The sequence below is a fragment of the Crocodylus porosus genome, unplaced genomic scaffold (assembly GCF_001723895.1).
Source record: "Crocodylus porosus isolate Cpor-Errol unplaced genomic scaffold, CroPor_comp1, whole genome shotgun sequence".
Taxonomy (NCBI): Eukaryota; Metazoa; Chordata; order Crocodylia; family Crocodylidae; genus Crocodylus; species Crocodylus porosus.
In genome coordinates this window covers 16,497,634-16,518,005 of record NW_017728907.1, presented here as the reverse complement: position 1 = coordinate 16,518,005, position 20,372 = coordinate 16,497,634, and the positions used below count along the sequence as shown (strand labels likewise).

Here is a 20,372-nt window from a genome sequence, read left to right as displayed (position 1 = left end):
CTGCCACTGCCTCAGCCCTCTCCCTATTACCCCCCAGCCACTTACCCTGCAACTCCAGCCCAGGACAGGGAAGACATGGTCACTCAGAACCCAACCTGGCCATGCAGCAGAGTTGGGCTGAACTTGTTGTAACTGTCATTGCTGCTGCATGGCCAGGCAAGAGCTGTAACAACCAAGTGCTCTGTGCCCTGTGCTGGAGCCCGGGGGAACAGCAGCTGCAGCTCTGACTCCCAACTCTGAGCCCAGGTCATAGATATAGTCAGAACCACAGCAGCCACCTGTCCCCGCCACTGCCACCACTGGCTTGTACTCAAATCCCCAGACAAGGGCTTTTTAAAATGTTGAGGCGGGGAAAAAAAGGCAGTGGGGAGGAAGGGCACAGGATCTCATCCTGGACTCAAATACAGCAAGTTGGAGATAAGGAGGCACTATCCAACTATGAGGGTGACCAAGCCTTGAAACAGGCTACCTAGAAAAGTTGTGAAATCTCCATCCAGGGAAATTTTCAAAAGCAGGTTGACAGACACTAGGCTGAGATGGTTTAGTCAGGAACAATCCTGCCTTGAGCATGGAGCTGAATTAGATGAATTTGTGAGGTCCCTTCCAATCTGCCTTTCCTATGATTCCTATTTTAAAGAATCTACAGACGATTTTTAGTATCTTTCACTTCATTGTTTTATATCAAGGGGCAAAATTTAGCTGTAATGTAAATGAGTACAATTCCACTGAGGAAACATCTTAATAAGGTAGCAAAATCCTGTATTTCATGTGTCAAGTGAAATTATCAAAACCAAGAATTTTACCATTAAAATTATATGGGCACCTTGAAATTGCCCTTTGAGAAAAAAAAAAAGCGCAAAAAGCTATCATCATATAGCTTCTATTTTGCCAGACAAATTGATTATTACCATATCCAGTAAATGCATGTCACTATTCTTCACGTTTCGTCCTGGACTTAGCAGCATCCCAAAGCATCTGCAAAAGTTTTTCAAAATTAAAAATATTAGAAAGCTCTAGAAAAGTATAAGCACCTTCTCATACATACTTAATGCCACAGATTACACAGTTTTCCATTTAAACAGGAACACAGCATTTGCAATAAGTTTCTGTTCACACACATGCAGTAAGTGACACAACATGTACAAAGAAAAGCCACAAAGAACAGAACAGATTAGGTATCAAATTGTTTTCCCCTACCATTTTTTTTATTATGAATAAGCTTTAAAGCATATATAGTCAAGGATCCCTAAACAATGCTGATACAAAAGGAGGTAGACTGAAACTACAGAATTCGACATTTCACTAAAACTGAAGGTAAGAAGTATTAAATCTTATTTCTAATATTCCTTTACATTTACAAAACACATAGTGTCAGGGCTCTTTACAGATTAAAATGCTGTTCTTTACCGTGGAGTTATATTCTTTGCTAACTGTGGAGTTGATTAGGAATAGGACAAAAATTAGGTTATTCCCTCCCCTTTCCATACTGCTTTAGAGATGCATAAAACCACCAGAAGAGTCAAGTTCAAGCACCTAAACGGGGAAATTAAACTTTTTAAAACTATTTCATTTCTATTTCCCAACCATCTGGCAGAAATTACAATCTTCTTTAACATTCATTGCCCTCTGCTTCCTCTAGTAAAGGACACAAATTCACAAAACACCATGAATTAGCATTCAGATATCCCTACAGAAATTAGGATCCCACTGTGCTAACTGTTTACATCTTCCCTAATAGTGTCTGCAGTCTAAATAGAAATGGTAGAAAGAAGTACTATCATCCCCTTTTACGTAAAAGTAAGGGAACAAGAAAGGTACAAACACAATATTTTAAAAAATCCTATAAGTGTAGCCCTTCCCCTTTGAACATGTACCCTCACAAAACAGAAAAGTTCAGCTCGGCATAGGTTTACAACAGAGACACTTAATATATTATACGGAACATTTTTGACATACAATCTCACAATAAGGAAAGTATCCGAGAACTATTGATTATAAAGAGTACAGGAAATATTTTACTCTTTTGACAGAAATTTCTCTCTGCACAATTGGCCAATTTTCTTTAATGGGAAAAAATGCTCAACGGCTTTTACTATGAAAATTTAGGCTTTATAACAAATGAAGATTCAAAGGAACACGGTTTAGATGCTTAGTATTCTCATGATAGCACTGAAGACAAAAGCAGTTTCACAGTTTTCAAATGACTGACAGCTAGCTAATTAATATTGCAGTGAGCATGGTATGTTATGAGCAGAAATGTAACAAACAACAATGCAATTACACTCCTAAAACCTGTTACAAAACCAGGTTTTTTACATTAGCAATTAGCAGGCTATTAAATAGGTTTGTTCCCATTTAATGCATGCAATTTTCTTTTTCTGCTTCATTATAAAAATAAGGCAGAGCAGTTATTTATATCCAAAACTCATTTTCTCTCTCTCCCAATAATGACAGAGAAAATAAACAGCTACTTTTTAGTCTTCAAAAAGCAAGGAAGTAAATAAATGTGCAAGTAGGATTACCAGGGAGGAGACAACTAAAATATACCAACATGCCACAATGCAGTACCATGCAGAGATACCATACCCAAGTCAGTTTAGTTACTCAAAGCAGCTCATCCCCAGTAACATGATACTTCACCCAGCCTAATTAGGCCTGGTACACACACAGCTATACTTCCTTGCAAAGACAGCAATACTCAAGTAAACGGGTTTATCTTTACACAGAGGTACTAAATTCAGTCTTAGGCCCTTCTTGGGCAACTTGTTCCATAAGGGCAACCAACCCGCGTGAGCACAGAGACCAGCAGAAAACAGTGGGGTTACATGTAGACACACAAGCTTGCCTGGATACAGAAGGATGAAGTAGCATGCTCAACTTTAAAATAAACTGGGATCATACTCAAATTAACACAGACTTCTGTTTATAGAAGCAAAAAGGATATTCACATATCAACCCAATGGTTTTAAGGCAAAATGAACTTTAACCACATTCTCCTGCAATTTGGAAAATCCACACAGTTTTTACTCGTCAAATGTAAAGATACTGGTCGAGGCTTCAACCCAGTGGTTCTCAACCTTTTTTTGGATTTCAAGGCACCTCTCCATAACTGTTCTGAATTGTAGCAGCACACTGTCACTGCAGGAGTTAGAAGGGGGTCACAACAGTTGCTGGGGGTGTACAGGTTGGTGCTAGGTGAGGAAAGCAGAAGCAGAACCTGCCATGCCTGGATCTTTCTGCTATCTGCCCCTTCCTTACCTTCACTTTGAATCTGAAAGCTTGTGCATGGCCCTTGCTGTTGTGGCTGCTCTTCCAAGAATTCAGAAGACTAGCTACCAGAGCCATATGCCCCTGCAGCTGCTCCCACCAACTCCAGGAGCATGGGAGGAGTTGGGGGGGAAATGAACTGGGTTGAAAAGTGCAGCCCCATGTCTGCCTGTCCAACTGTGACAGTGCACATGGCTTGAAGCACAAAGGCAGCCACTACAGGGGTAGGACTGGAATCAGTGACCCAAATATGAAAAACTAATTACAGAGCATCAAATTTCTCCTCACCTCAAAGTTCTACTACTTGAGGTATACCCTTCACCAGTTCTTTTTACAGCACAGCAACCAAAACAAAATACAGCTTTCCAGCAATGTTTTCATTAGTCATCATCCCATCCCACTTCTACATCCAAGGATCATATATGGACAATCATAACCACTGCACCATGTTAAAAGCTTATGTTCAGTTGATTATCCACTATGACCATTATGCCCTTTTCCAAGTCACTGTTTTCCAAAAATGATCTGCACCATACAAACATCACCTAAATGCTTGTTTCCTAGGCGCAGGAAGTTGCATTAACCTTAACAAAATGCATCTTACCTTTGTATGGGCCAGAGTGGCACACAATCAGATGGACAGTACACAAATGATCCGTCACTGCACACCACTCAAACCTATGTGCGCCATCTGTAAGTTTTACTAGGAACATATTACTTCCAGATCATTAATGAAAGACATTAGCTACGGCTCAAGCAAGGGCCTCCTGCAAAATTGCATTAGAAATACCCTATTTACAATTACTTTGAGATCCATCAGTTATCCACAGTTTTTATTTAATGTATGTTATGTGATTTTGCAGAGTCAATTTTTAAATCTGGTTGTTAGGCAGTACTAAGTCAAAGGATGCACAGAAGTTTATTGAATGCCAATGCAATTATTTATCAACCACACTTATAAACCACCCCAAAAGTTCCAACAACTGTTATAAAACCTAGTTTTTAAAACTCTAAGTAAGTTTTGGGAACAATCTCCAATTTAAGCTCTCCAGACTAAAATTCCCCCATCATCCTACTCCCAGTCATGAGTTTGTTCTACATATAGAATCAGAAAAAAATTGGAATGAAATCTCAAAAAACCCACCTAGACCCCTACCTGCTCAAGACAAATCATCTAATACAAGTTTAAAGGAACTGTTTATCCTGCACAAATGCAGCCTAATTTGGCAGTCTATAGCAAACTCTCACCAGTACCTACCTTGTGCTTTCTCATGTAGAACAACGAGGCACAAGAATGTCAGGTACTGAAATCCTGATAAGCAGCAGTCTACAAATTTCTTATAACAAGTTCCTTGAAGCACTTGTGGAAAATAAGGTATAAAATACATTTATAAAAATAATGCTATGATGTCCCAGAATCTTCATGCAAAGTTTGAAATCTACCATATTTACTCAAATATAACATGACCCTGAATACTAGAATCTAACTGTTGGGAAGTTGTCTATATATGGAAAATGTATAAGTGTGTTATAAATTTCCAGGTACAGAATATAATTTATGAAAGTTTAATTTAAATTTGTTCCCATCAAACTGCTACAGAAGGGGAAAAAACATCTGGGGAGGAGGGTATTAGTGGCTCTCTTGCCCTCTGCCACCACAACTTTCCCCTGCAACCCTTTCTCCTCCCCCATACTGTCATACCCTGCTCTCCTTGAACCCATGGAAGTGAAGGGCAAATCTGAAAAACACTGAACTTGAAATAAACATGCCTGTAGTAATTTGCATATAGCCAAATCATTATGAGTACCCATCAGCTTAGTTCATCCAGAATTGATGTATTTTCCCTTTTTGGAACTGCTGCAAGTTTTAGCACAGATACTCCATAAACACACTTTTAAGCAGCACTTTTTTACCTACTTGTATATATTACAAACGATGCATGATATCAGACCAAGGCCAAAAGGCTCATGATTTACCAGTTTGTTAGGCTGTGCCCCAGCAGCATCAACAATGTTTCAAGCTATGGTGCTCCCACAGCTCAGTACGCATGTACACTCCAAATACCACCTACAAAGAACCCATGTGCTAAGTACCCCCCTACTCATGACTCGAATGGGATGTTCTCATCACAGGGCTTGGGATCCTCCAAAACTTTATATGCAGGTGAGCTGCAGGGCAACCTGCTCCAGCTCCACCTCATGAAAGGCAGCGTGGAGCTGTATGTGACAGGCTGAGAAAGGAGACAACAGAGGAATTCTGGATGAACTATTTGGGGCCCTGTTTTGTGATGTTTGCCAGATTTTAAGGTTGGTTAAGAAACAGGAATCATTGGAAATGAGAAAGAAAAAGGCACAGCTCAGCTGTGGAAGTGAAGAGGAAGTCAAAATGTATTCAAAGTAGCACCTCATCAGGACGTGGAAGAGTTGGCGCTGAGAGGGACAGAGGATAATGGGCATATATACCTTACTCAAATGGACTGCACTAACCTATCCCTGTGATGGGTTCCCATGACTATGTTTGCCCAATATGGGTCATGTGTCTTAAGTCATGATCAATGTTGACTGTACTGAATCAGCTTCATAGCTGGTTTCCATTACTAAGCACATGCAGCTTTAGAAGCAGTTTAATGAGCTTTCCTTGTATGCAAATAAAAGGCAAGGAGCTTTTCCCACGCTAACTGTTGGGGCACCTCATCTTATATTTGAGTAAATATGGTAATTTGCTAGCCTTCAACTATAGGAACTTGAAAGTGTCTGAATGACAGCAAGTGTGAACCCTTAGATGCTAATGTTTTTGTAGTATAGAATAAGTTGGGGTAATTACTGGTGTTTCTTTAAAAACATACAAACAGCTAAAAGTATTTCATTTTTGTAAAAATGAAACAATAACGTAACAAATACTCCTGGATTATCCCTGATTGCTAGGAACTATATTACCAAGACTCTGGGGACACCAAACAACTCAATCAATTAATCTAAAAGGATTTTCCTTTCTTCTTCCCCACCAGCAACCCAGAGTTACATAACCAAAACAAATCTCCAACAAATTGGAGTACAGGAAGGCAACAATTAGAGGTGCAATAATATACTGGTCACATATCGATCAGCACTGATAAAAGGAAAATTAACATTACCAGCTGTTGACTTTTTTTGGCCAGTGTAGCCAATAATGTTACCGATAAATGCTGCATGCATCTGCACAGTGGCAGCATGCACATGGCCAGGAATGCAGACTGGTAGCTTAGGGAGCAGCATCCTTCCAGTAAGTCTGTGGAAGGGAAAGGGTGTGGGGGAGGGAAGGGAAAAGGTGGGGGAGGGGAGAAGATTGAGTCCCCCACAGTGAGGGGGTGGGGCAGGGGGTGCCCAGTCAGGGCAGTAAATCAGACCCTGGGGCTGAGAGTGGGACGGAGCTATGGGTGACTCATCCGTCGGGTGCAGGGGACTGGGGAGGGGAACATTTCCCTGCCGCTGTGCGCACCCCTGGAGGAGGCAGTGAGGAGCATGGCCCCCAGCTTTGTGGATGGGACAGAGGTGGGCTGCCCACTGTGGGCTCAGGGCTGTGCCAGCCCCCTCCTGGCAGAGAGTCTGAGCTGGTGAGACCAAACCAGGCTCAGTGGCACAGAGTGAGCAGGTAGGCAGCAGTGGCAGCACTGGGAGGGGTACCTAAGGAGGGGCTAAAGTGAATTTTGGGGTGGCTATAGCCCTCCCCACACCCTGCCAGTGCCAGCCCCACTCAGAGGACTCTACTCTGCTACCTTTCCATTGGGAGCCCCCCACTGTGGGGCCAGCAGGGGATGGGAGCCCTGTGCTGGCTACGCAAGGGAAAGCAGCAGAGTGGAGTGACCGAAGAGGGGCTGCGCTAGGGGGAAGGTTTTGGGGGGGCTATAGCTACTCCAAAACTCACCCTAGCCCCCTCATAGTCTCCCATAGTGCCACCACCTGCCCGCTCTGCACAGCTGAGCTTGCCTTGCTCCATCCCATTCCAAACCCAGCCCCAGCACAGCCCCCCTACCAGGAAAAGGCTGGTACAGCCCCTGGCCCTGAGCCTATAGCCCACCTCCACCCCATACACAAATCTGGGGAGACATGCCCCCCATCCCTCCCCTGGAGGTGCATGCAGCAGTGGGGAGCCACCCTCCTTCCCAGCACCCCCAAGCCTCCTGGACAAACTGCCCATGCCTCTGTCCCACTCTCAACCCCAGGGTCCCATTCACTGCCCTGGCTGGGCAGCGCCTGCCCTTGCCCCACTCCTTCCATTACTGCAGATGCCTTGAACTGCCCCCCCCCAATGCCCCTTCCCACCCCAACAGACTTACCAACAGGATACTGCTCTCCAAGATGCCTGGCTGCATTCCTGTAAATCGGCTATTGGATCAGTATCGGCTGATATTGTCTGGTTAACAAATCAAGCTATTGGTATCAGCCAAGAAAATCTCTATTGATGCACCCCTAGCAACAATATATATGATCATCTTTGTTATAAATAGATTTTGCTCTTTGCTGACTGTAGTCATCAACGGTAACATAAACGGTTAGATGAATTTCTAACAGAAGCATCAGCCTGTACCCTTCACCAGCTCTGCAAAAAGTTAAGTGCCCATCTGAGAATCAAAAATGGAACACTAATTAACACATTTCAAAACACACCCTGATGCTGAAATCCAAGAACAAAGGATTTACCAACTAGGATCAGTGAAAAACATGAAAGGCCTCAAACAATTCTATTACTCCTGAGCAACACCCTTGCATTGTACTCCAGACCCAACTAAATACCTTCAGAACTAAAGTTTTCCCATAGTCTGCTTCCTCTCAAAGGGTATTTTTTGAAACTTTAAATCTTTTTATAAAAAGAAATCCTGTTTAATATGAAAAATTAGAAGTCAAATATTTTAAACAGAATACAGCTTTGCTTTTCTCTTGTATTGATATTTTTTTCTAGTCTATATTTCACATGAAAACTACGAAAGTTCTTTAGATTGCAAGTTCAAGCACACAAAAAAGTTAGTAAATGTGGCATTTCTAATTGCCTATGCAATCTTAATTCTGCTGTCCATTGTAGCCCCAACCTATAAATTAAAATTATTCAGGGGTCATGTGGAAGTTATCAAGTAGGAAAAACTGAATAAGTAAGTACATTTAATAAGACTGTATCATAATGGTTCCCAAGCCAAATAATAATTATGTTTAATCTTCATTTGTGCTTTCAGGCTGCTTGATACTCCATTGCTAAATCAATCAGCAAATAAAGAAAGTTTTTTATGACTATGAATTCACAAGCTATAACTAAAAACCCCACAGATTTAAAACAGCATATTAAAAGAAAAAAGCTCCTGAAGAACAAGAATGGAATTTCAGGCTATGGAAGCACAGGCTACAGTAGGTATTTATTGTATTTTAGCTAACCAAAAAAATCTTTAAATTTTCGTCTTAGAAATATATGACTTCTAACAAAATTAGGAAGAGACAGTAATGAGTTTTTGCTTTTTTCTACGAGGAGAAATTCGTGGTTATTTTATGACTCTTTTAGAGTGACATTATAACTCTTTTCTGGATTCTTCACACTATTGGCAAGACTGAAAGTAAACTCAAAACTCTTTTGTAAGACTGCCACCTGGTGGAATATTTTTAAATACTATTAATAAAGACAAAGCTATACACAGCATTGCACAAACTACAGGCCAGTTAGTATGCTTTATGATGAAACGACAGCTACTTACTTCGCCATAACTATGATTCTTCAAAATGCATTGTCCACCAAGGGTGGGATCCATGTGGACATGTACCTTATATGTGAACTCAAATTCTTTTGGCTCACAGGGCTCATTCAGGGACACGCTGCCCACTACATATCTGTTCTAACTCCCCACCAGCCAAAAGGCATAAAGGAACAGTGGGGATAACTCACTTGTACTGTTGAAGAACTAAGTGTCAAAACTAAGTGACAGTCACAGCCGAGAAGGACAGGCTGTGGAATCCATCAACATGACACAGGTCAGAGAGTTAATGCAGGCTAGACATTCTTTCCCTGAGCAACTGTCCACATAGATTCCACTCCTAGGGACTGCCTACGCTTTGGACGCCGTAACATTATGGTTATGCTGATAAAGCTATGTTGGTGGCACCTTCTGGCAGATGTATATGAACTTGCAGTACAGGTCCATTTCTTTACCCCACTGCACCCAAGTACCACATATGAGTGCTTTGTTCTCAGCATAAATGTGTCCACATGAGGGCTTTGGCCAGTACAACTGGGGGGGAGATACAAATCTTGTCAAACACCCAGCAACCATAGCTAGGCCAGCAAAATCTCTGTAATGCAGAATGGACCCAGATGTCCATTTACCTGGAGAGAGATGCTAGGAGTCTCACTTACACAGCCCTATCAGTAAGGACATCTCATCTGGAAGCCTCTACTAAACAATACCATCTTACAACCGCCCTACAAATTTCAACTATATGGACATTCTTTTAACAGGGTTATCAAACACACTCCACTCTTCAGGCCAGATATAGAACATGGAGCTTCTCACAGGCCGGATCTGCAAGGTCATGCAGTGGCTACAGTAGAGGCAGTGGCAGAAGCAGCCTCAAATCGTCACAAGGCAAGCAGAGCTGTGATGGCATAGCCCTTACCTACCTGACGGCCTCTGAAGGCCATATCCAATGGGGCTATAGATTCTGTGACAGGTCACACCCACTGCTAGCCATATTTCCAAATTTTCTGGCCTGCCAGTAGCCTGGCAAGCCAAATGGAGCAACTTCATAGGTCAGATCCAGCCTGCAAGGCCATACGTTTGACACCCCTGCTCTAGCAAACAGCAGAGGCTTACTGAGATCACTCACAGCTAGATGCATTATACTACACAAGTGGAGTTCCATTTTGATGACTTCTATAAGAATACTTCCTGATCTTTGATTTCATTATAGCTTTCTCAAGATGATCATGATACGACAAGTATATCAGACACCATGATTTTATGCTTAAATTAGCATTATTTCATTATTAGTATGCTTACCTTTCAATGGCCAATTCTTTATTTGAGAGTTGCTGGATTGTGATTACCACCTTCTTCTCAACTCCCTGTTTCAGTTTGAAATAAAACTTCTCTCTGTCCTTTGGCACAGGGCTGAAAAACAAAAGAAGAGAGTTCTATTAGCACAAATAGTTATATAGTTGAATAACTTACCAAAATCTAGGCCTTTAACATACTTCTAAAACATGATTAACACTGCTTTGAAAATAAGTGGTTTAAAACAATGAGGCTTTTCTTTAAAAGTATATTTGAGAACTACAAAAATGAAGGAAAACTTCTTAAAAACTTAGTATAAAGCAAGAGAATAAAACTATATTACATTTATTCACTACACGATAAATAATCATGCACCCCTCAAAAAAAACACTACATACATTTGTAACATAAGTGTGTGCATCTTCCTCCATTTTTCCAGCTTACCTAAAATTTCCTTTTCCATCATCTTCTTTAACCTCTAAGGAGACAGTGAAAGTATACACATCACTATCTGGGGTAGGAAGAACAGAGTCTTTTACTTGATCCGATGCTTGTTTGGAAGAACGTTTGAATGCCGTTGAGAAACTATATAAGATTCTGCTGACCTGGAGAGAAAGAGAAAAATAAGTTAAGAACATTTATAATATCCATTTATTTTACTATGATGAATATAGACCATTGTAACGTAATCTCTCAAGGGACAGTTTCTCATTGTATGGATAGGTTTAGAAATATATCCTCCAGGCTCTTTAGTAACAAGTTTACACTCGTGATTTATTCATAGATGAAACTTTTCTTGACATGATGAATTCTCAGTATGCACTATAAGTAGTGAACACAGTATACTTTGACACAATGCTGTCCAACATCTAAGCCCCTGGAGGCCACATGTTCCAGGGACTGCACCTGATATAGGCTGTACCAGGTGTGTCACATGGAAGCGTTCCTGCCCCCACTGCACTGTGGAAATGAACAAGTGCAATTCTCTCCTTCCGCACTGCAGTAAGCATGCCCCCAACCACTGCTGCATCATGTGGGCACAATCCCCACCCCCCACCCTCACATACAACTCCAGTTACCACATGCACCCAGTGCAGCTGCAGGCTCACACATCTTATTTCCCTGTGCTGACACACTACCCCATCCCCAGGGCAAAAGCAAAAAGCAGTCAAAGGAGAGAGGGAGAGCCTGGAGACACCAATTGCTATTGCAGCCAGAGGAATGGGGGAACCGTGGTGGGGTGAGAGCCAAGGGGCTGGACATTAAGCCCTTTTCAGACAACATGCAGTCCATGGGCCACCTGGTGGACAGCCCTGCTTTGACTAAAATGTATGCTACTTCAACACTCATTTTTCTGATTAAACTTCTGAACTCAAGTATAGAGGACAGAAAAAAGTGGAATTGCTTCCTTCAATAGATTTCACATTTGCACACAGCCTGCCCAGCTTACTGTCTGTCAATAGCAGTTCTAGCTTTATTAGTGTATGTGAAGGGTCATCAAAAAAAAGAAAAATGACAAAGCCATAAGGAAAATACAAAGCACCTGACCAAGGGACTAACATAGGAGGGATGGGGGTGAGCAAGGGAATGCCACTAGGTTACTTAAATACAATGTTAGTCAACTAAGACCAGGAGGTGGGGGAGTCACGACGCTGAAGAAAGAAAGAGGATAGGTACACACATACTAATTGCCATAGGTGTCCACTTTTTCCTCATTGTATAAGGAGGCAGAGTGAGTGAGCATGAATGGAGACCAATGGTGGACTGAATTTGCCACAGTCTCAGACTGGGGAGCAATTATAACCTAGATGCTACCCATGGGGCATGGGCCACGCTGTAGGGAAGATTCAGAGCCATGGATAGCATCCCCTGGCATCAGTGTTGTGTAAGGGCACCCTCCCACATATTATATTTTAAAACATTCAAGTTGTAGCAGGCGTATTAGGGCAGACTACCCTAGGCAGGAGGGCAGGCCAACTTGAGATCCAGTCTCGAGTTTGCCTTCTGTCACACTATGCATCTCCAGCCTCAAAATCTTGGTCCCTCAAATGTCCCAGTGCTCTAACACCTCAGAAAAATCTGTGTTACTTGAGAGAATACATTAAAGCTCTAAAATGTAAACATGTTTCCACCTCAATAATCTCAACCCTACTTACAAACAGGACTAAAGCACTAATAATTAACCTTCAACTCATTCCTCACAACAGTGCAGCATAACATGACTATGCAGGTCCTACTGAAGGACTATCTTTGATAAGTATTAAAGTAACTTCTGAACTCTTTTAATATTCAGGAATCAATAGCTATACATACATCTTGTGAAATCTTCTGGATACAAAAATAAAAAGTGTTTAATATAATTTTACATCATGTGACTGACACACTAAAAGATTGGAAATGATACTAAAAAAAGTTTGTTATGTTAAGTTATTATGGTAAAGTTTATACTTACTGCCTCTTTAATCTCACAGGAGAAAACATGAACCTGAAACTCCTCTGTTCCACAACAGCTCTCAGTAAATGAAAAGCAGTCACACTCTGGAGTCCCATTTTGCCCCCGTGCGCAGAACACCACTTTGTAGATTGGGAAGGAAGCTATCTCCATATTGCTGGACTGGTCAATTATTCTTTTGGGGAAGAAGGGGGAGAAGAGGAGGAGGAAACATAAAATCATTTAAATCAATCAATATTATATCAAACTATCTACTGGCCTCTCTGTAACTGAATAAGCTATTGCCCCAAAAAAATACAACAGCTAGTACTGAATAAAAGGACCCAAGATTTTTAAAAGTTCAGAAAGATATAAAACATTTTTAATACAGTACAAGCCAGGGGTCAGCAACCTTCAGAGCTATGGGTCAGGCAAGTGCTACCCAGCCACTGTCAGGGGCTGCCAATTCCCAGCACTCCACCTCTGCTTACTGCGTGTCACCTAAATGCCAACAGGGCACACCAATTCAGCAGCAAGGGAACAGAACAGGCAGCTCTTTAAGTCACCGTTTCAATACGGGCCCTTTAAATCAGCTCCTTTCTAAATACAGATCATGGACATGTATCTTGCAGGAATCTGAAACAAAGTTACTTGAAAGTTTAACTTCAGTTGGCACACCTAAAAGCTCCTCTTTCTAGAATGTGTACAAGGTTACCAATATTGCAAGCATGCTTTCCAGCTATCCAAATATTTTCTATGCATACTATAAATTTAATTTTCCCAACTACATTGATTTCCTATTTTTATTTTTCCAGAGTGTGTTTAAACTTTTACTTCATTTTATAAATCAAAAGCTCTCTCTTACATTCTGCTGTGTACTGCCTTAATATTTTATCCATAAATATACAGGAAATAGATCTAAGTTTTTTTGTCAAGTGGGTCAAAAAGTCCAAAGATCAGCCATAAATTCAAGTATAAATGATCTGCATACTCTGTTTGAAGTCAGCTCAATACAGGTTTCCCTTGCTTTATGCGGGTTCTGTATATACAAATTCACCCTTATGCGATGACCCTTTTTATATACAAAATTTGTTATATACAAGATAAATTAACTCTCATGCAATCACCAGCAGGTACATCTGTGGGGGGAGGGGAAAGGGCCATGGGCAGGGGGCAGATCAAGGCCCCAGGCGTGAGGGAGGGACTAGGACACAGGCAGGAGCAGAGACTGGGGTGAGTAGGACCTCAATCTGCCCCTCTGCTGGTGGTGAGGGAGGGCATGGGGCTGGAGCTGGGGCAAAAGGCAGGACAGGAGACACAGCTCCTCCTGCTATGGGCTGCCACTGTGAACTGGGGCTGTGCCCCAGCCCCAGCTCCACTCCCTCCCTCACCACTGGTGGGGAGGCAGATCGAGGCCCCACCCACCCCAGCCCCTGGGGCCAGGCTCTTCTCAGCAGGGTGGGGTCAGGCCATGCTGTGCTTGGAGCAGGCGGTAGGGATGCTGGGAAGAGGGTCTGGGGGCTACAGCAAATTTTTGGCTGCAGTCCCTCCGTAGCCCCTCCCAGAGCTGCCACCACCCAACCTGGCTGTTGGGTGCAGGGTGGGGGTGGAGGGGCAGCTCCTGCTGCTATGGGCTGCCACTGTAGGCTGGGGCTCTTCCTGGCAAGGCCTGAGCCAGGCCATGCTTGGGGCAGGTGGTGCTGGGAGCGGGGCTGCAGAGGCAGGAGGAGACTGCAGCCACCCCAAAATTCACCATAGTCTCCCCTATCCTCCCTCCCAGTACCACTGCCACCTGCCCCAAGCTCAGCATGGCTCAACCCTCCCACCAGGAAGAGCCCAGCCTGGCCCCCAACTCACAGCAGCAGCCCATAGCAGCAGGAACTGCACCCACTGTCCCCATGCCCTGCCCCAGCTACGTAGCACCTGCCTCAGCCGCATTCCTTCCCTCACCACTGGTGGAGAGAGGATCAAGGCCCCACTCTCCCCAGCCCATGGGGCTGGGTTCTTCCCATCAGGGGGATTGGGCCACACTGCACTCAGAGTAGGCAGCAGGAGCTCTGGGAGAGCAGGTTGAGGGGTGGGCTATGGAAAATTTTAAGGTGGCTGCAGCCCACCCCCCACCATAGCACCACCACTGCCCACCCCAAGCAGAGTCCGGCCCAGCACCCCCACTGGGAACAGCCTAGCACTGCCCCGGCCCCATCACACTTTCTTGCTGCTGATGCAATCAAGGTCTTGATTACATAGGCCAGGCAGCTATTTATTAGCTTGTAAAGTGCATTCCCTTTATGCATATTCGAGTTATGTGCAGTTTTTCAGGAATGCATCTACCACATAAAGCAAGGGAAACCTATAACTCTTTCCCCTTTGCATGACCTCAGCACTCCTACAAAGGTCAGATAATTCCCAAAAATATATGATCACCCTGGAAACACTGCCAAGGCACCACACCTTGTGGTTTCCATTTAGAATACTAATATTTTACCATGCTGGAAATATTAATTCACTGACAGATTTTGCCCACTCAACTTACTGAAATAAAAACAATGTTCCTTATGTTTGTTTCAAAACAAATGATGTACCAGGGATATTATGATAACCACAAAAAGAAGCTAGTAAAAAGGAAATTGACAAAATAGTGTTCATATTTAAAGGAAGATAACTTCTTAATAAATAATTTCATTATGGAAAAATACCTCAGATACTAGCATTATACAACTGGGCCTATGCCTAACATGAATTTATATCTCAAGAAAAAAGTTAAAGGACAGTATAGTTATAAAACCAACCAGACTAAGTAAAGCATATGCTTCTTCCATTTAAATCATTTGGAATTTTAAGCAAAATTCAGAACTTAAGTACCATGATTTCATCATAAATAAGACTACATTTTTAAAGGTTATTGACCTAAGTTAGATGCATTTCTTCACCTATGATTTGAATTACAGGTCTACCCAACTCATCAACAATATCATCTTTACAACTGTCCTTTTATGAATACATAATATTTTTGCAGTCTAGACAAACCAGAAATAAAATAAGGCTCTGGATAGATGTGTTGTACTTGAACACAGACTTCAATTGTAACAAGGCGACTTTCACTATGACCTGGCAGTCCTTGCAGAGCAGCAAAACTAGGTGCCAATTCCTCACATCTGGGGTTTCCCTTTTTGGGCAGCAGAGTCAGCATGGCTCTCTTGCATGATGGAGGAAGCTGCCCATCCTCTTTAGATCTGGAACACACTGCAGCAAATTGCAGCCCAACCACATCCCAGAACATAAAGTAAAACTCCACTGATGCTGACCCAGTAAATGGCATTACTTATGTTCTTTTAGAAGTTTGAGCATGATTTTAAGTATCCCAAACATGATGTTCTGGAATTTATCAAAAGGTGACACTCATTGGTATCAACTTGAGATATTTTGCATTGACAGGCTGAATACTTATCTCATTATGTAGTGCAGTCTACTGTTAAACACAACTCGGAATATACAGAAAAATAGTCAGATCTCACAAAAAGCATCAAAGAGTTCTGCTAATTCAATCTCTGTCTCACAAACACTCTGAAATAAAGAGCTTTAATATTAAAAATGTTGAAGATTTAAAATAAAACTTGTATATTCTCTAGGGCTGTGTGACGTTTTGGTTGCTGATTCAATTCGAAGGAGATTCGGCCCGATTTGGCAGCCCCCAGAAACACTTCTGGTTTACTTCCAGGTCTACCACGGAGCATGTGGGGGACCTCCACCCCGCCCCTTGACTCAGCGACTGCTGCCTCCAGGGTCCAGGGAGCAGGGGAGGGCCGCACTCAGCAGCAGACCTGGAAGTGGATCGGAAGTCCACCTGTGGTCCTGTGGGACACTCCATCCACCCCACCATCTCAGTGTTCACGAGCCACACCTGGTACCTCAAGGCATGTAGAAAAAACATATAAACCTGTGTCTATGGTCAAACCGCAGATTCTCCGAATCAGAATCAAATCTTCCGATTCAGATTTGACCAAATCGAATTGGGACAGTGATCCAAATTAACAAATCGAATCACTGTCCCCTGAATTGGGCCAAATCTGAGTCCAAATCGAATACGGCCTGCTTCACACACCCCCTAATATTTCCCCCCATTAGGAAATCTTACCGACTTGGTTAAAATTCCTGGATTTTCAGTTATTTTGTCAGATTATTTAGCAGGCTGAAAACTGATTTTTTGATAAATTAGCTTTTTGGGCCCATGTTGCCCTTATCTATTTCACTGAAAACACCGTGCTGGAACAAGGTTGCAACCCAAGTTTTTTTTGTTCGTTTAAGTAGTAACTCCTATAGTTTACCTTACAGAGCCTTCTGGGACATTCGGAACATAGAGAGTCACGAGAAGAGGCGATTGGCTTGAGGATTTCATAGCTGCCATTGCACACTGAGCTTCTGATTCATTGCGAGGGGCAGAAACCTTTCTACAGCCTAGGTATGTCAGTTTATTAAATAATACACTGTCCTCTTCTGGTGGTTCGCTGGGAGAAGAGGGTCTGGGAGCAGAGATTTCTGAAAAGGAAGAAAAGAACAATTAAACTCCTACCTTTAGTATAAATAAAGTATGACTTGCCTTCCAAATCTAAGGATGTAAACCTGAAAGAATTTTTCAGTATACTAAAGCAAACTCCAGGAAGTGCTACCCTAGACAAAAGTCAGGAGGACATTGAATGGCATTTATGAAAGGGCTGTAATGCAGTACATTTGTGAAATGTTAGCAGTGAAAAAGATCCACACTGATTTGTTTAGTTATATAAACCATTCTAGAAATACCTTTACATTTACATCAGCATCTTTATCTACTGTCTGTGGGTCCATCCTGTTCAACAGTCAGGTTAAATACTTTGAATAAAATACATGTAAGCTACCCTACCACTGCTGCTAAACTTGAAGCTGGTGGACATACCAAACCATTTACCTCTCATCATCTTCACAGAACCTCATCCACTGGATCCACTTCATAGTGGAACAGGTTTATCCTTTAACCAAGCCTGCAACAAAACACATCTGAACCCATTTTAATCCTCTTATATTCTCATAATACTTCATGGTTTACATCCAATTATGAGAAGTTTGTTATTTAATGGCCCAGTGTTCCAATGGGATTGGTAGGATAATCTCATAGCCATGATGGTCCAGGAATTATGCAAGGCAAGGATTTCTTTGGGTGGTGTCTTTTACTAGACCAGTAAAAAAAACAAAACAAAACAAAACTCTATCTTTGACTTGGTAGAGTTTGACAAGCTTGAATGTGAAATACTCTTCTTTTCCTAACACCGAGGCATTGCAGCAACCTCTCACAAAATGCTGAATTTCACCTTTAACATGTAATACCTTTATACTCATAAAACCTATATCTATATGCATCTAATACAGGGAAATGTAAGTTCACACAAAGTTAAGATTGGTAACTCCTTACTGTCTGACAGCTGTTTTTCCAGCACACTCTAAAGTTCACTTATTTATGTTGCCTTGAACTCTGTACCTCAGTGGCACAGGTTAGAGTTGATCAAAATTTAGGGGCATTTATCCAATTGTCTCCCACAACAAAAAGAATATTCTCCTAAAGCTGACAAATTTTATCATCTTTCTTGCAGGCATAAGGATCAAACTATAGCTTAAATCACACCCTAAACTGTCTGTTTTTCAACACCGAGCCTACTTAATTCTTGACACTCAGACCCCTTTGGAAAAGCAGTACAGAGCACAGTACTGCTGGGGTGGACCATGCAAAGAATTGAATGTCTATTCTGCGCTGGTAACAGCATCTAGTTCCTTTCAATTTTAAATTATAATAGATAACATTTTTAGATTAAAAGTTTTGGATGCTAGATTTCTAAGTATTACATGGGATATCTGCCTTTCCCTACAGCAGATTCAGAATCCTAAGGGCCTAACCACAATCTTTTTGCCCCACAGGCCAGATGGGCATTGCCCAGTCCCTCCACAGGCCAGATGCAACAGTGAAGGGGAAAGGAGTCCAGTCCCAGACTGTCATACAGGGCTGGGTATTTTGGCAGCAGCAAAGGCATGGCAGTATTAATTACCACCACTCCTCCACTACCAAATTTCCCAACTTGAGGAGCCAGATTTGGCCTATGGGCTAGGCCTACTATAGTTCTTCCTCCTAATCCTGAACACCTTCCTCAGAGATGGTAATGTTAGGTTCTGCATCTGTAAGAGCCACGTAAAGGGACTAGGAATAATTACTACTAACTGTGGCCAACACGTTATTTAATTTTTCTTCAGTTTTACTAAAACAGATTTCCACCACCAGAGCTGACTGAATCTGTGCCACAGTTCAACCAGACATCTCTATGACTTGCCAATTCTTCATCTGACTCAGATTTTTTGTTTTCTACACTGCTCGCACACTTACTCTTAATCCTCTTCTCCCACCCCTTTATGTTTGTAGGTATCTGTAGCAGGGCACTGAGGTGCCCGCTACTTATGGAGCAATAAGTAAGGAATCCAGCTATGGGCTGCCAGGGTAACTGGTGGGAGTCAGCTGACCAGAAGGGGCAGGGCCTGGCTCCCATATAACCCTAGGCTGAGGCCAGGCAGGCAGTTCCCCGCCAGCAGCCAAGGGAGAAGCAGCTCTGCCAGAGCGGAGGGGAGAAGCCTGACTGCACGAGCAGCTCCTGATTGCTGTTACGGGGTGGAGAATTCCCTGGTAGAGCTTGAATGTTGTTTAGCTGGACAGCTTAGATTTTATGCTATAGCCCAGGGGCTTGTGTTTTGTGTTCACTGTTTAGACCGGTGGTTTGGGTGAGGCTATTAGGGGTTGGAAGAGGCTTCATAGGGGACCCCCAGTAGTGTGGGGACCCCGGCGCGAGCAGGGCCACGGAAAACCCAGGGGGGACAAGGGGGCCAGAATATTGTAAGGCCCAGACTAACCTATGTGAGTACCATCTGCGAGGCTTGGGCTGTGGTGTAAGGGAAGGAAAAGAGCTGCAGATAGTGCCCCCTGGCATCGGGGCAGAAAATGGGCAGCCTCCCACTGAATTAACATCCTCTAATTAAGCAATTAACAAGGCATGGCAGGCTAGAACACAAGCAGCTGGCCCATAACAGGTGGGCAGGGTCACTAATGGACAGACCCCGAAGCGGCACACCTGTCACAGTATCAAATAATCTACTCCACATTGCTAGAATAGGTACCTTAATTCAGGGATGGCCAACCTGCAGCATGCATACTACAAGGGACAAAGAAGGCCTCTGTGCAGGGCACATGCCAGATAAGGGAAGGGGAAAGCAGTACAGCAGCAGATAGGGCAAGGAAAGGGGTCTTGTGTGGTATCTAGGGAAGACACAGGCTTAATTTGTGGGACATCTGCCAAAAAGTTGGTCCTCACCGTCTTAACTGCAGAAGAAGAAATTTTTCCTTTACTACATTCCCCCTTGAACTCACTGATAAACTGGAGGCACTCATCTGAGACCAGTTTTGCTGTTTCTTGAAGCCCTCCATGCACTAAGACACGGGTTTTCAATCAGGGGTATATGTACCTCTGGGTATACTTTGGAAAGCTCCAGGGGATAAGTTGAAATGGCACAGAGAAGCTGGCAGCACTTCTGGTTTTGCTACAGCTCAGGGGACCTCCCCCTCCCCCCTGCCGACTGGTCCCTGGGGGACACCCCCC

General features: G+C 42.9%; 1 protein-coding gene across 3 annotated transcripts in view; it reads right to left on the bottom strand.

The window, feature by feature from the left end:
• RABGAP1L (RAB GTPase activating protein 1 like) overlaps positions 1-20,372 on the bottom strand; it is a 462,175-nt gene that overhangs the window by 394,595 nt on the left and 47,208 nt on the right. For all 3 annotated transcript variants that reach the window (XM_019530871.1, XM_019530872.1, XM_019530870.1), the window contains 5 exons: positions 17,034-17,244; positions 12,730-12,904; positions 10,722-10,882; positions 10,284-10,394; positions 909-975 (listed from right to left, as the gene is read on the bottom strand). In XM_019530871.1, coding sequence (XP_019386416.1) covers positions 909-975; positions 10,284-10,394; positions 10,722-10,882; positions 12,730-12,904; positions 17,034-17,244 — 725 coding nt within the window. The remainder of the gene's footprint in view (positions 1-908; positions 976-10,283; positions 10,395-10,721; positions 10,883-12,729; positions 12,905-17,033; positions 17,245-20,372) is intronic.